At 44.7% G+C, this 16,652-nt stretch overlaps 1 protein-coding gene across 1 annotated transcript in view; it reads right to left on the bottom strand.

The window, feature by feature from the left end:
- The window catches only part of ACSS3 (acyl-CoA synthetase short chain family member 3), a 1,135,158-nt gene that overhangs the window by 141,486 nt on the left and 977,020 nt on the right, over positions 1 to 16,652 (bottom strand). The window contains exon 11 of the mRNA XM_069629310.1: positions 2,204 to 2,267. Coding sequence (XP_069485411.1) covers positions 2,204 to 2,267 — 64 coding nt within the window. The remainder of the gene's footprint in view (positions 1 to 2,203; positions 2,268 to 16,652) is intronic.

Raw genomic sequence — 16,652 nt, 5'->3', positions numbered from 1 at the left:
AATGTTTTAGACATTATTTGTAGAAAAAGTAGAATCAAGTGTAGGGTCACAAGCAGTTAGGCCTGTGAGTAGTAGAATATGCAAGCAACTCTACAGGAGCAACCAAGACCAGTGTCAACTGAGAACAAGCAAGGTTACAAGGCAAGAGGTAAGTTCTCTTAGACTGTACAGTACCTTTACGTTGAAGAAAAGTGCAGCAGATGGCTTCTGTTTCTCTGCAGCTCTGCAGATCCTGGTGTTCCTGAGCCTCAGTCGTGGGGACAAGAGGGAGGACTTCTGGGGACTCCTGCTCTGTAATGCAATGGGATGGTCAGCGACCACAACCAGCAATCTTCAAACAAGTGGCACTTCAGTGTTTCAGCTCCTCGCGTCTACCGCAAATAGCACCACCACGGTTCCTGGCTGTTGAGATGGGCATTCCTTGCATCTGGGGTCCCGCACTCTGTTGAGGGGCTTGGCTTGGTTAGTCTAGCTTCCTGGGAGTCCAGAGGATCTTCCTGGAGCTTTTGGCCAGCTTAAAAGCAACTCACACGATCTGATGTTCCTCTCCCTGGCTATTCGGTTCCAGCAGCGACTGCAGTGGAAATTCAACCAGCTTCGCGAGGATGTCCAGGTGGCTTACTTTGGACATGATTGGTCCCACCAACTCAACGGGGAGACGTCGCCCTTGCAGGGCTTCTCTGTCAATATGAATTCAGAGCTTCAGCACAGCAGCAGGGCTTCACCAGGCAAACCAACAGTCCAGGGGTTGCAGCAGGCAACTCTTGCAAGTTCATCTTCGAATTCCTTCATCCAGTGGTCGACTCTGCCTTCCAAGCCAAAAAGCCTTGCCTTTTATGCAGGTTTCTCCCATTCATTCCAGCCTAGCTGTCAGTCACCCAGCAGGGCGACTGTCCTTGCCAAACAGCCAGCTGGCCGATCACCTGAGAGTGCTTTCCTGTCTCCTAGGAGACTTATCACAGGGAGTTTTGGGCACCCCCCTCACTTCATGCACCCGCCAGACACCCTGGAGCCAGAGGCGGGCTTCACTTGTGAATCCGCCAAAGACAAAATGAACAAAGGGACCAAACCTGGTTTGACGCGCAGAGTAAATTGAAAGAAGGACCTTTCCACAATGAAAAAGAAGACTAGGGCCATTTGGACAAAAATCACACCCATGGGTACTTTACCGTGGATGCCCGCTGTAAAAACACACAACGGTAGTAAAAAGTAAACCACTGCCACCAGCCATTCATCGAGGAAAGGGTAACATAAAATTGTTACATGAGAAGCTAGGCAAAGGTGATACTAAATAACCCCTTCAACACCCTATTGTTAGATAGTGTGTGCTGGGTCTAGAAAGTTACAAATGTAAGTCAAGTCAATTTCACTTTACTGCTCTTGGAATCAGTAGTTTATCTAAAAGAAGGTATTTAAACCATTGGGAAATCTGAAAGACTTCCCTGTGCCACTGCACTGAAGGTGCTGTGTAACAATGTAAAAGATGATGCCTATGGAGTTTGTCAGACTGCACAGCCACAAGAAAACAGTGTTTAAAATCACATTAGAATACATGAGAGAGTGGGAAAAGGGTTTCAACTCTCTCCAGGTTAAAAATTCAAGTGCTCAAAATCCAGCAAAAGTGCTGGGGGTCTCTAAGGTAGACAGGAATTAGCACATTTCTGATAATTCTCCCTAACAATTACGCCGAGATGAAAATACTGACATACAACCAAAAGATGTCACTGATGAAGTTTAGGGGCCAGATTACGTGGCATTCGAAACAGTCCTGGAAAATGACCAACATGCTTTGAAAATACGTAATGGAGCAAACCAGTTTTGTGATAACCTATATTATATAAGAACTACACTAAACCAAAATTGAATTAAACATGTTTTTTACCTTGTTTGCTGCATAGTACAAACAGGAATCTCTTTTCTATAATTTATTTCATGTTACATATCAAACAAATAAACAGTCCGGTATCAGTTTTGTTCTAGTAAAACCTTTTTGACAATAAGGGTAGGGGCTAAATCTTTCTGCTCCATTCCGTTTCATCTATGCAGCATAATTGGTGCTAAATTAATTTGCTCCATTTCTTTCTTTTTTCACAATGGCTAAATGTTCATATTCTGCCCCCTGTTGGCATTTGCTGGTGAATTCAATCTAACAACATCATGTGTCGCATAAAAACATCATTACAACAACTCATGACACACTTACTTCACAACAATGTTCCCTAAAGTCTTCGGATGCACAGGCTGCCCATTGCTGTCCAAAATCATAACTGCCAAAACAAAATACAAGGTGTTAAAAACATACTACACAATGTAAAATGTAGTTAATTATCACTTAGATGGTCATTAGAGTATCAGGATTCCACAACAAGTTTGACTCTTCTGGATCTCATAATATGCACCCGTGCCAGTTAATTTGGCACCAACATTTGCACTAACCAACAAAGGCAAAAGGTGTTTGTAAAATGTTTAGTGCAAATGTGCTTTTTTGCACCCACTGTTGTAGCTGCATACAAAGGAATAACTTGTATAAATGCACAAACGGACATCATATGGATGTATCTTACAACACAAACATTTAAATCATCTGTCATTTTGTGTTCCAGGATTGAAATTTCTATGAATGCAGAAAACAAGCTCAGTTTACAGCATGCTTCTTTAGACATTGACATGCAATCAGACTTTTAACGTTTTGTAACATTTAAAAGGTTTTATACTTTTAGGTTGAATCCTGCCCATTTATGATATTAATCGCATCCATGCCCAATGGAATTGGTCTTGTAAAGTAACAAACACTCGAAATATGTGGGCCTTTTCTGAATATCAATGTTTTGAGTAAAGATTGACACCTGGAAAAGATTGCAAAAGACACAGTGCATCCTCCTACCAATTATAATTTCAAAACTGCCCGTATGCATCAATACAGTGTACTACACATATGAAGCCTACCAGTGAGAGACAGGAACGGAGGCCTCCGATAATAATGTTATGGGCATTAGAATACTAAGGACGTTGCACATGTGACAGGGTCAGGTGGGAACGTGGACCCTCCCAGAAGCGGTACGTTGTCTTTTGGTATGGCTGTTTTGGCGCTCGCCATTTTGACATGGCAACAATGCAAATGTCCCCCTATGGCGTGCTCTGTTGGCCAGGGCCAGCTGGGCTTGCCGAAGGGGAACCTAACACTGCGCAGTACTGTTGCTTGAATATACTGACATCCAAAATACTAACAAATGCAGTGTTCTTGATATCACCATGTTCAGGGGAATGTACACCCCATTGAGCACAGCTTCAATTATTGAGTGGGCCATTCATTCCTTAAATATACGGACATCCAAAATACTATGTTTTGGATGTCAGTATATTGAAGGAATGCACTGCCCACTCAACAAGTGAAACTGCTGACAGGCTCACTTGCTGAGCAGACCTTGCATTCCTTGAATATACGGTCATTCAAAACACTGCACTTGTTAGTGTTTTGCATGAAATTATATTTAAGCTAAGGCACTGGGTTCTAGGACCCTCATCGGCATGCCCTGCTAGCTGCAGCCAACAGGGTGCGCCGAAGGGGGACCTGTGGCAAATGCATCACGGGCAAACGGATGGCGCAGAAAGGCCTGCACCGACAAGTCTTGCTTTACACATTAGTGGGTGAGGGAGTTGGGGGGGGGGGCTGTGATAAACCTGAAGCTATCTCCCTGGCTAAAGCCCAGGGATGTTTCATCCAGGTGGCCAGGACACGGCCATCACTATTGGACCAGTGAGGGAGGTGAGTGGGACACCGATGGGTGAGATGCGGTATTCCCCTTCCTTCAATACCTCTTCCCCATCCTACCACATAGGACATACGAAAATACTGCCCCCCCCCCTTTCCCAACACAAACACTTTCACACAACAGAATAACACCAGAGCCGTTTACCTGACATGTCCCAATACAAGGGTCAGGCAAATTCAGGCAATTGATGAGAATCACACACACCTGACGGACCTTTCCCTTCCCACAGGGATAAAAGGTGGACCAAGAGAGTACAGAACAAGCAAGGCAGACCGCATGACGAGACAGCAATCCAGATCCAGCAGTTCAAGAGGAGGAGAAAGACAGCAAATATCGAGAGGGTGACGAGGAGAGACACAACCTTTCCCTTTTTTGACAAAACCCTGCAAACCCTTCGCAGAAGGAATCGTAAGACCAAGGACAATAGTCCAAGTGTGCTAGAGCAGATGTCAATGGTACAAAGAGCGTATCAATGCTGATAAGTCGGGGCAAGAGAGATTCTGCTTCCATTGTACTGGCCTTGACTCCAGTAAAGAGGAAAGCCAAGCGGTTCATCACAGCCGGTGAGTTGAGGGGAGAGCCGATAAGAACCGGCCTGTGGTGAATGAAAGTCGCAAAGTGGCAAAGTGAGAGAAGTTCAAAGAACTATAAAATTGTAAAGAGGAGACCAGCTGCAGAAGGGGACCGGCACCACGTGGGTGCTGATCCGAGAAACTCTGGTTGACCCCTTTTTGAGTGAAACTACACATACCATAAGGCCATAGGAGAGCCACCAAGATAGGTCAAAGTGGTCATACAGGAGGTCAAGCAAAATCCCTGTACAATAGAAAGCCTTCGACCTTAGAACTATAACAAAAGCAAGGGAAGAGAATCCCACCACATGGTCTTCTGGTATGTGTAGTTTCACTCAAACGAGGATCGACCAGAGTTTCACAGAGCAGCACCCATGTGGTGCTGGTCCCCTTCTGTAGCTGGTCCCCCTTTGCAATTTTATAGCTCTTTGAACTTCTTTCACTTTGCCATTTTGATTCACCACAGCCCGGTTCTTATCGGCTCTCCGGCTGTGATGAACTGCTTGGCTTTCTCCTCTTTACCAGAGTCCAGGCCGGTATCATGAAAGCAGGAGTCTCCCTCACTCTGGCTTATCAGCATTGATACACTCCGTGTACTGTTGACATCTGCTGCAGCACACTTGGGCTATTGTTCTCGGTCTTACGATTCCTTCTGCGGAGGGTTTGTAGGGTTTTGTCGAAAAGGGCAAGGTCATGCCTCTCCTTTTCACCCTTTCGCTATTCGCTGTCTTTCTCCTCCTATTGAACTGCCTTGGATCTGGAAAGCGGTCTCGTGCGGTCTGCCTTGCTTGTACTGTGTTCTCTTGCTCCACCTTTTATCCCTGTGGGAAAGGGAAAGGGCCGTCCGGTGTGTGCGATTCTCATCAATTGCCTGACTTTGCCTGACCCTTGTATTGGGACATGTCAGGTAAACATCTCTGGTGTTAGTCCGTTGTGCTGAAGTGTTCGTGTTGGGAGGGGGCGCAGTATTTTCAAATGTCCTACGTGCTAGGATGGGGAAGAGGTATTGAAGGAATGGGGATACCGTGTTTCACCCATCGGTCTCCCACTCCCTTGAGGACTCCCCATCCAGCAGCTGATCCTCCCTCACTTTTCCACCCACAGGAACTGGATTCAATAGCGGTGGCTGTGTCCTGGCCACCTGGATGACAGATCACTGGGGTTTAGCCGGGGAGACACCTTCAGGTTGATCACTTATCCTTCCCCTATGCGAGGTGTATATGCCTGTTCTTTGGTCAGGTCTTCTGTGGTCAAGACCGGGCAGAGAACAGGGACGAGAGATGTCCATGGACTCTCGCATAGTCCACTGATTAGGAAGAGGTAGAGTGGTATTATCGCTTTCTCGACAATAACCTATGAGCTGTGTTTCAAGGGTTATCTTGGATTTTGTTGGTTCTGAGTTTTCACAATCCCATACAGGTGAGTTTTGGGAATCGTAGCTCTCTTTCCAGGATCTCTGTGGTAGAAAATCTCCAAAGGTAGGTGGACACTCCTCTAAGAGAGTAGAGAAGATGGTGAAGTCTCATCCCAGAATAACTTTCTCAGTAAGCTCTGAAATGATGGCAGATTGTATTTTACAGGATTCACCCTGGACTTCAATGTGTACAGGAAATTTAGAATATACCTCATTGTCTCCATGTACACAAGTTCGGACTATGGCCGCGTGGTCTAGGTCTTTTGTTGTAACTTAATCAGCCCGTATAGCAGTCTGCTTACTACCCAAGTCGATTAGGGCCCTTACCTGTTTCCCATTTACCCAAGCATTTTCATATATGAATTTGGTAGGGGTTTGACATAAGCAGATGCTAAAGGTCTCTAACTCTTCCTCGGTTTCCTCCCACTCTTCACCCTTCAACAGCCTATTTCCATAGGTTCTTCTTTTATATTCTTTGGACAGTGTCTAGTTAGATGTCCGGTTTCTCTACAGGAAAAACAGACCAGAGGAGGTGGTTTGCTTCCTTTTACTTCCTCCCTTCTACTTTCCACCCTTCTACTTTCCTCTTTAGGCCTTGTATCAGTTTTCCTGATATCTACTCTCTCCCGAGTCATCCATTCTTTGACTTTATATGCCCCTCCTTGTTTATCTATTGCTTGGGGTTACGGCTGATGGACGAGTTTATGATCTCTTCAATCTTCCCATCGGTGGGCTAGGTGGAAATATTTAGCTGCATCGGAATGGTTTTGCAGCGTTTCAATGGCCATGGCTAGAATATGTCGATTCAACTGAAGGACGGATTTTTGCAAAAGAGTTGGTAAGGAGTTGGTAAATTGTTCCAAGGTAATTATCTCCATCTGTTCATCTAGAGTTTTATTACTAGTCCATAGGGCCGCCATGTTTTTAACCCGTTCATCCATTTCTAAAGGGATTTCTCCCAGGTTTGACCTAATGGCTTGTAATTTTTGCCGATATAAATTGCAGGTTTGCCCTACTCTTTTCAGTAAGCCTTCCTTGATGGACAGGAAGGAGGCTCCTTGTGCAAGATTGAGTAGCTGGCAGGAGGTTTGGAGCTCCCATTTTAGCAGTGGTCCCAAATAGCATCTTTTAAGGTTCTCCTCCCACCCTAGTTGTTCAGCCAGGCGTTCGAAGTTTAGAAACACAATTCCCAAATATTTGCCTTCAAGATATGTTTGAAGTACGCCTTGGGGAGAGAAGGCCTAGCTTGCAATGCAATGAGTTTATTTAAATTCTCTCTGAGTCTGTTTTCGGCCTGTATATGGTGAGACACTAATTGGGAAATTATATTGGTTAGGTCAGCCATTTCTTACGGGTGGTGTAACGGTTCCCTCTGTAGTGTCTGAATCAGAGAAGAAACAACTCTCGACTCCTTTGGATACGGTTTCAAATTCTTTGGAGTCCTCTGATTCGGAGTCTGTCAAAGGAATGGATGGGGATAGATTGATTTGTAACCATGATGGTCCTGCCACCAATGAAGACTGAACACCTTGGACAAAAAAGGCTCAGAGGGAGAAGGATTCAGTGCTCTAGGTCTAATGAAAGAAAAGAACGGCCAAACTTTTAGAATCATTCAGTCCCAGGGTTGTATCTTATAGTGCGACAGAGGAAGGGTATCTAGTAGGACTTGAGTATTGAAGAATAGTGCCTGTTGACTAGATGGAATGAGTAGTTGAGAGGATAATACATCTTTCAACGTGGATACACGGTCAGAGTCTAGTAGATCAACCATTCTATTTTCCCCTTCGGTTGGTACCACAATTATTAGCATAACCTTTCCATTTTTATCAATTGAATCATATTCCACTATTGACACCATATGTAAGGAACTCAAGGTGGCAACAGTAAAGACAGACACAAGTGATCACAGTTCAAGGGTGTTTATTAAACTGTATGCAAGTTGGAAATCTAAGATGGGTCATACAGGAGGTCAAGCAAAATCCCTGTACAATCAAAAGCCTTTGACCTAAGAACTATATCGAAAGCAAGGGAAGAGCATCCCGATGCAGGAGAAAGCAAGGGAGTACTAGATTTGGGGATATTTATCCTAACAATAGAATCAACAAAAAAGATATGCTAGAGATAATGTAATTACATGTACAGCTACTCCAAACTAAGCACTGGTTAGACAGAAAGAGATACATTATGCTGTCAATAAATCCTTGGTACTCAAATGTGTGTTGTGCACACAGTTCCATTAGACAGGCCTCTTTCTGATCACTTCTCCCTTTCTTTATCTTTGTTTCCCCCTCCCCTTCAGTCTCTTCCTACCTATTCTTCAACTTTCTTACGCCTTGACCTATGGTCCTTCGACCGTCTTTCCTTTGTCTCTGCATTTCCTTCCCCCTTCTTCCTGCTCCAGATACCTTCTCTTCTCTCCCTCCTTATTGCGACTCATATGCTCAGACTTCAACACTTCTTGATACTTTTTATTCTCTTTATCCTTCTCCGTTTCGTCCCTCTCATAGACCCCCTCAGACTTGGATTAACCCTTCTCTTCACTTACCTAGATGCCTCCTGCGTAAAGTCAAACGGCATTCGTGCAAGTCCCACTTGCTTACTGATCTCGCCTCTCTCTCCCTTATTCATACCACCTTTGACTCTATTCTGCTAGCTGCAACAACACTACTTTCTTTGCCATGCTCACAACCTCACCTCCTGTTTCATATCCTCAATTGTACCCCCTCCCCTCTGATCCTGGAACTCTCTCTACTCTTACGGTATGTGATTTTGCTGCCTTCTTTTCATTTAAAACTGCTTTACTCCAGTCTTCAATCACTAACTCCACCCTTCCTGCCTCTGCTTCTTCTCTCCATCCTATATCACTAATGTCCTCATTCCTCCCCCGCTCTGGCTCTGATGTCTCTCCCTCTCTTGCCAGGGCCAATCCAACCTCATTTACCTCTAATCCCCTCCCTTCATCACTTGCTCCCTTAGTTTATCCCCTTCCTATTCTGTTTCTTACAGCTCTCTTTAATGTTTCTCTCTTGCATGCTGTATTTCCCTTTTCACTTAAGCATGACTAATCTTCCCTATCCTCATAAAAGCCCTTCCTGGACCATTCCTCTCCAGCTAATTTCCATCCCATTTCTCAAATACCCTTTCTCCCCTAAACTTTAGACTACATAGTCTCAGATCTCTCCTCTTGTCATCACTAATGCTTTTCTTTTTTGGAGTGTACCACCAGCTCTATACAGATGGCTCACAGACCTTCCTTTCCTTCCTTTCCTTCAGATCTTCAGTCTAACCTGTAAGGAACTCATGGTGGCAACAGACACAAGTGATCACAGTTGAAGGGTTTTTGTTAAACTCTAAATACGGGTTGGAAAAACTCCTATATCTAAGCCTAAATCTAAGATGCGAGCAAGCCACGACCATAAAATAATAATGCAGTCCTAGTGGTGTTGTGTCAAATAAAAGGGCCAATATCAAGATAAAAACCTATTGCCAATCCTTACGCTAAATACAAATAAAGAGTGTGGGATAGGGTTCACAGGAAAGAAAGCAGTGTTCACAAATAATAAGCTAGTATGCGGTAGTCGGGTCTCCCTTCCCCACATTTTGAGCACGGGACAAGGTAGGACTCTGGAGCACAGCACACACTCAAGCTTCCCCAGCACAAGCTAACAGTTCAGTTCTAAGCTTATCAGGGCCTTCGGTGGTTAAGTCTCTTGCCTCCGAGGACCTGATGTCTTCAATAAAATAACAAACAAAAGTTCCTTTCAACTTGCACATTCGGTGATGCTTTTTCACCCTTGGATCCCCTCGTTCGGAGTCAACTGCCTCTCGATTGTTAGGCTCCCTCTGCCGGATTCACTATGGCTTTCAACTCAATCTTCATCTGCAACATTCAAAATTAACACTGATTCCAAGGTTCTTCTTTGATTGTCTTTGTTTGTGTTTGGGTGATAGTTCTTTCACCTCTGGGTTCCCCTTCGTTCGGGCTCAGATCCCACTTGATTGTTAGCCTCCCTCAGCCGGGTTCATTATGGCTTTCAACACAATCAATTTCTCTTTTGGCACTAACAAATCTTAATGTCTTTTAAAACAGTTCACCGTGGACATCCTTCTGTCGAGATCACGCGTGTCAGCACACTGTTAATCAGGACTTTAGACTTCGCCCCTGGTCGACATCCCTCGGTCGGGTTCACTCTTGCCACCTTTACGATGCGGGATTCACTTCCCCTTAAATTTCACAATCATCTGTCATCAAAGGCTTTTGACTGTACAGAGGATTTTACTAGACCCCTGTATGACCACTTTGACACCCTTCTCGCCTTTCTCCCAAGGCCTTCTGGTTACAGTAGTTCAACAACAGTAATCGTAATCGGACAGAGTTCAGAAGTGAAAACCCACGTGGTGCTTGAATCTGCTATGCTGGCTTTTCCCCTTGCGTATCAATAGTTTTTTGTACTTTCTTTAATCAGCCACTTGCTTCTTTCATTCAACAGAGTTTGGTTGCTTATCGGCTCTCCCCTCGACTCACCAGCTGTGATGAACGGCTTGGTTTTCTTGTCTGTGGCGTCAAGGCGAGTGCCCCTGGGCCACGTGTCTTTCCCCGGCTTAGCTGTCAGCGGAGGAGTCGATAATGTACCGTTGACACCTACTGCAACACACGCTGGCTATTGTTCTCAGTCTTAGGATTCCTTCTCTGGGGGTTTCAGGGGCCTCTGTCGATAAGGGTAAGCTCACTTTTCTCCTTGGTAATCTCTCGTCGCGCGCTGTCTTTCTCCTCCTCTTGAATTGCTGTGCTGAGTTAGCTCTCTCGTAGTGCGGTCTGCCGTGCTCGTATTGTGCTCTCGTACTCCACATTTTTTCCCTGTGGGGTAGGGAAAGGGCAGTCAGGCGTGTGTGATTTAGGTTATTTGCCTGACTTTGCCTGACCCTGGCGTTGGGACATCTCAGGTAAATGGCCTTGGTGTTTGTTCGTCATCTCTCGCGGTGTGCAAAAGTGTTTGTGTCAGGAAAGGGGGGGTCTTAGAGTATCCTATGAGGTAGTATGGAGAAAAGGTATAATGAGAATGGGATACCACATCTCACGCGTCGGTGTCCCACTTCCACTCCCCAAGGATCCCCCCATCCAGGTGATCCTGTGATCCTCCCTCACTAGTCTACCCTGAGGAACTGGATACAATAGCGATGGCCATGTCCTGGCCACCTGGATGACAGATCCCCGGGGACGAATGTGAGAAACCTTCAGGTTTCTCACAATACCCACCATACTTTGCAGGCAAAACATATCAACTGCCTCACCATGACATTATAGGCAGTTTAAGAACATGTAATGAATCTGCAAGTACACAAATATTTTGCAGTGCATACATGATTGTTTGCAACATACACCCTACTATTATTGAGTAGGATTATACAAGTGTTCAGTGAAACCTTTTTTTTTTCTTTTTTGTAGATGAAAGAGTTCTGATATAACCATATAACCATGTTATGGTCTACTCCCAAATTATGTGAAAAGCATTCTGGGTGTCTGAATATGTGTTGCCCTAATACTATGTATGGTTAATGCCAGGCATTTTCCACCCCAATTACTCCTTGTAAGCCAAGTAAATGATATTGCAACGCTTCCCTCCACTTATAGAGTAATGTTACCAATGCTAAAGTAGGACAAACGGAGCATGACATTTGCCTACTCAAAATCCTTAGAGGGCAAATTAATATTTGATTTATATAATGTGTTCAATTTCAAGGATACCGCTTCTAAAGTGCTTGTGTCATCCTAGTAGTCTGCTTATTTACAGTCAGTATTTAAAATGTGAGCTGACAATTGGGTTACATAGTGTGGGTGATGCTTTTGCCAAGGCACCATGAGTTAAATGTTAAATGTTAAATGTTAAAGGTATTTGTACCGCGCAACGTCACCAACGGAATTGGTCCCCAGGCGCTCAGGCGGATCTGCAAACGATAAAGGTGGGATGGGTTAGTAGGTTGAAGAAGGGAGTAGGATAGTGAGAGAAGTGGTGTGCTGTTGGCAGCTTCAACTCAGTATACACCGGGTGCTGAGCTTTGGTGCAGGTATCGGATTGGAGTCAGTCCACGTGTGCTGTTGTTCCGGTTTATGTGTTGTTGCAGTGTTGTGAAGTGCGTGCGGTTTGTTGTGCGAGAGATGGTTGTGTGAGTTTTTGAGTGAGATAAGTATGCAGAGTTTGAGCTTATTGGTTAGTGGCTTTCCTGACCTTTACCAATGCTAGTACTCGCGGTTCTTGGGAGAGTGGCACTTGTTGATCCTCGCATTCCCATCTAGGCGCTGCGCAGGCCAATGATTGGGGCTCCATACTGGTGTGATCATGCCAACATTCACACTTATCTGGTCGCGGCGCAGGCTAGTGTTTAGAGATCGGTCCAGGAGTGGGCAAGCTAGCGTTCACAACTCCATCCGAACGCCACGCAGGTTGGTGTTCACGGCTTTGATTGTGGCATAAGCTAGCATTCACGTTTTCTAGGCGCGGGCGTGTTATCCTTCGAACAGTCCTATCCACATGCGACGCAGGCCAACGTCTATCTAGATGCGTCTGCCAGGCTGTGTTCGTCCGGTGCGTAAGAGCGGGAGAGTGTAGGTCTAGGTTTCGTCTGGGTCTAGTTAGGTGGTCAGTCTCTGTAGCCTTCCTTTGCGGCTGTCTTCCATGATGTCTTATGCTCTGTCGAGTGGTTGGTTCTTTGGCTTGAGCGTTTGTTCAATTTGAGAGTGGCCGAAGTTGGGGTTATTTTCAACAGAAATTCAGGTGCTTGAACGTTAATCATATTACAACAAACATAAAACAGGCAGATCTAAGTACAAGTCTGGTAACCTTTCACAAGGTGAAGGTAGGCGGAGTCAAGGTAGTCTGGTAATATCTAAACTTGGCCTAGGGCAGGAGGTAGAGCCATATGGTAGAAGTGTGGTAAAGTCATGTACAGGAGTAATGGGTGGGGAGGGAAGTTTATCTGGTAAATGTGTGCAGGTATATCTTAGATCGATCTTCCGTTCATCAAGCCACTTTTTCACATTTGTTTTAACCTCTTGAGGGTGTATTCAGATTTTTGTTTATTTTTAGGACACTCTTTCATTGTATGGTAATGCACCAGAATATCAACACTAGTTATTAGAATTAAGCTTTATAAAGAATGAAACCAAATGTCAGGTAACTGCTGTGGCTTGTGCCTTATTAATTCTTGAGAAGGTGGGAAATGTCTGTGTGTGCCGCTAAAACTCTCCTGAGCTGCACTCAGAATCAAACCCGGCAAGCGCACAGCTTAGAGAGAACATTGATGGAGGGTAGAAATATTTACTACTAAGAGGAAGTAAGCTAGGATCTACATCCCGGAAGAGGGACTATCGAGACCTTTAGAAGGAGAAACCTGGGGGAGGGGGGTTCAATGTTCCCACTGAGCTTGCCATCCTTTACATCCTGCACCAAAGTATTTCTCTATACAATGATTCCCACAGGTACTATAGCCATTTTACAACCCCATCCTGACAAATGCAATGAAGGTGTTGAACTTTCACTAATGTGCATTTTCATTCTGTTGATCGCTATGTCACCATCAGCCTTGCCAATATAAACATATACTGGGCACGATTTCTTCAATCACCAGGCTCAACTATATCGGTTTTTCTACCCTCCCCCTTTGGCATGAGAATGACATCAGAAATATCTGGAAAGCACTAAAGACTTAGCTTATCGGTAAAGCGCATCATGGTGAAGCGAGCATCTAATTCTTCTGTTACTGGTATCTTTTGCCCACCTCCCCCACGCTTTGGAACAAAACAACCTGCGCGGCCAGTCAGCAGTGGGAGAAATCATCAAATCCAATAACAGATTACATGTTCAACAAACCTATGATGTCAGGTGCTCTTCGGGTTGACGGGTGAACATTGACCTGTGTGACACCACATTTATCTTTAAAGTAATTAAATATGCGTATGACTGAAGAGTGCCAAAACCAAAGCCCTGTTGAGATCCTGTGCCAAACAATCCACAACAAGATTTGATTGGCTGCAATATTTGGGCACAACTCGTTCTGCAGTCCAAAAAGCAAACAAGTCCTGGGCATTCCGTTTCCCTCAGAGCTCTTCCTTACATGCTCGGTGCGAGGCTACGAATCCCCAGATGCAGGCCTGAATCTTGCTGTGCCAAGAGACTCTCGCTTGCCCTCACTGAGTGACAGCTTCAGATGCGTCCACGGGTAATTGTCATCTTGTGCAAAGCGGAGTTGGCAGGCAGGCGGCCATATTTCCCAGGTATAGACTAGTCTGCACATGGGCCAAAAACACACACATTTTGGATTGGCGCACTGAACCATCACAGCAATAATAGCCGCAGGAATTCGTACATGCGAGCGAGTGCATTTCCAGCACAATGTCTGCTGTCAGCCAAATGGCGCAGAGAGTATGTAAAGCAAGAAATAGAGACGAGGCCTTAACCTTGCCAGTCCTTGATATCATTTCCATTAGCCCGAACTGTTTCAGAAAATAGGAGTTACGCACCCATGTATCCAGGCACCAATCAGAAAATGGCTGCACGGGGCATATGAAGTACATTTTCGTACCTATTTCAAAGTCAGCGAGGAAAAAATATGAATTTGTCAAAAATGACTCTTTTTGTAGAGATTAACAGAAACGAGAATAATGTTCACTTTACGATTAGATTTTCCGATGCAAGCTTCATTATCCACTCCAGCAGCCCGTGGCTGCTGTGCTCTAATTCATCACGATGAGCAAGCACATAGCACAGTACAGAAGGTTACAGAGACGAAGAGCCACTCCATTATGTCCAGGTTATTTTGTTGGTACGTGACATGGAATAAAATGCCGTCTCCTATGAGAAGATGGGCTGTTTCTGCAGGTGCCAAACCTCCATGAAATCCAAATGATGATGTGCAGGGTATGGGCAAACTATGCCACGGTTTGCGAGCTCCCAACGCCTATTCCTGCCTCACTGCCATGGTTTCTCATTTGTTCAGGCCCCTAAGCGAATACCTTTCATCGGTTGAAGGAGTACCCATCTTTGAATCTGTAGAGGACCCTGAAAATAGATCATTCAAAAAAAATCCGGCAGTTCAATAGCAGTTTCAGGGCAAACGTGTGAAATGAAAACTGAACGAAATCTGCAGACAGGCATTGTTCCGACATAAATGTAGCACCAAATGTATCCAAGTCAAAGAAGGATAGGAGTTAACGTTGTACAATCACAATGGCAGGAGTAAAATATTACGCAGGGACAATGCATTTCAAAAAGAATTGGCTGCATTTCTTTAAAAGCATTGGCAAACACAATAATGTTGACGTTTGCAGTTAGTTATTGCATTTTGTATCTATCAGCAAGAATGCAGTACATATGCAGTACATAATTGGGCTCTGCATACCAGGTAATTCTCAACATGTCTGCAATATACCATTTGCAATCACATAGATGTACGGAAGCCGTGTTAACAATAGTAATGACTAATGTTATGTGTTAACAAACACTAAATTGGAGACATGTTGCTGAGGGCCTACGGAAGTAAATAGAAGGATTGGCCACCTGTGTTTTCTTGGTCATGACTTCAACATGCTGCAGCTCACCATGTGGTGAGTACATTCCAGACATACCCACTGGCACAGCAAACAACACTTCTCCAGCTAACGCTCCTTTCGGCACTGCACCCCATAGAAAACTTGAGTTACACGATAAATGTGGTCCAATTGTACACATAGCTCCTCCACCTTTTTCCTCCCATGCCCTCCTGAGCATATTATCTATCCTTCACCCTCATCCCAAATATCTACCAAACTTTGCTCCTCCCTACCACCACTAAATGTTCCATCATGCTGCTCCTTTGCCTCTCTGAAAAGCAAAAGTGCTTCTTCAGCGCCATAAACTATGGCAGGAGGCACTATACCAATGCAAAATAACATAACAATATAACATGTTCAGAACTTTTTCACTCAGCATGGTGATTTCAGGGGTGAGCTAAGGTTGGTGGCTAGGGATGAGTTTGGTTAAACCTGGAGCGAGTGTGCAGAGAATGTGGCGGGGATTGAACAGGGGTGATCTTGGTGGCCGAGGCGAGTAAGATTGGGTGGTGGTAAAATGGAGTGTGCATCTTTGGGTGTGTACTCTGGGACCACAACCGGCCCATAGAGCTCTGGTTTGCCCAACAGTACTTTAAGATAAGATAGCAGCACCTGTGAGATGGATGGGGGTGCAGATTTTTACTCCAACACCAAATCAATAATGACAACAACGGTTTGGCAAAGGGAGCCCGTTTAATGACGAGTACAAAAAACGAGGAGTCTCATGAATATCAGCGTATGCGTGATCTTCTCTCTCTTCACAACTCCAACGAACTTCACAAAAAACATAATTTATACTAAAAACTCGTCATCACTGACGTTTAATGCTTAAAAGTTGGCATGCAATTCTATTGTTCTTGGAAAGGTAACTTTAATATAGGTACTATATCTGTATATGGTAATGGAGTAAGGAGATTGGGTAACCATTGTCAGGTGGGGCATCTAAGTACTACCTTAAAATGGCTACTTGTGGACGTTACTAAAAGTACAATGTCCCATTGATTCTACTAACTGTAGGGCCCTAGATTACTTGGTCCACTATGATTGGTTTGGCATCAACCCCACTCATACTTGTTCACTTGGCTTAGCAGCATGCAGAATGGTCGGCCAGGTGCAGGTTGCCCCCCAGGTCCCCCGGCCTTCCTCCAATAATTGTTACAATAAATCATCACTTTAGTGGCCATGTGTCAATTATTTCACTGTGGTTGGCCTCAAGAATGCATTTCCTGTCTGGAAAGTTCTGATGTCTTCGTCTGGCCCACTGCCATGCGTTGGTGTGAAGCTCTCACTTCTTCTCACTCGGATGG

Source organism: Ambystoma mexicanum, chromosome 12 (assembly GCF_040938575.1).
Source record: "Ambystoma mexicanum isolate Mex_15411 chromosome 12, UKY_AmexF1_1, whole genome shotgun sequence".
Classification (NCBI taxonomy): Eukaryota; Metazoa; Chordata; class Amphibia; order Caudata; family Ambystomatidae; genus Ambystoma; species Ambystoma mexicanum.
The sequence above is the reverse complement of the archived record's forward strand: the minus strand, read 5'-3'. Positions and strand labels throughout refer to the sequence as shown.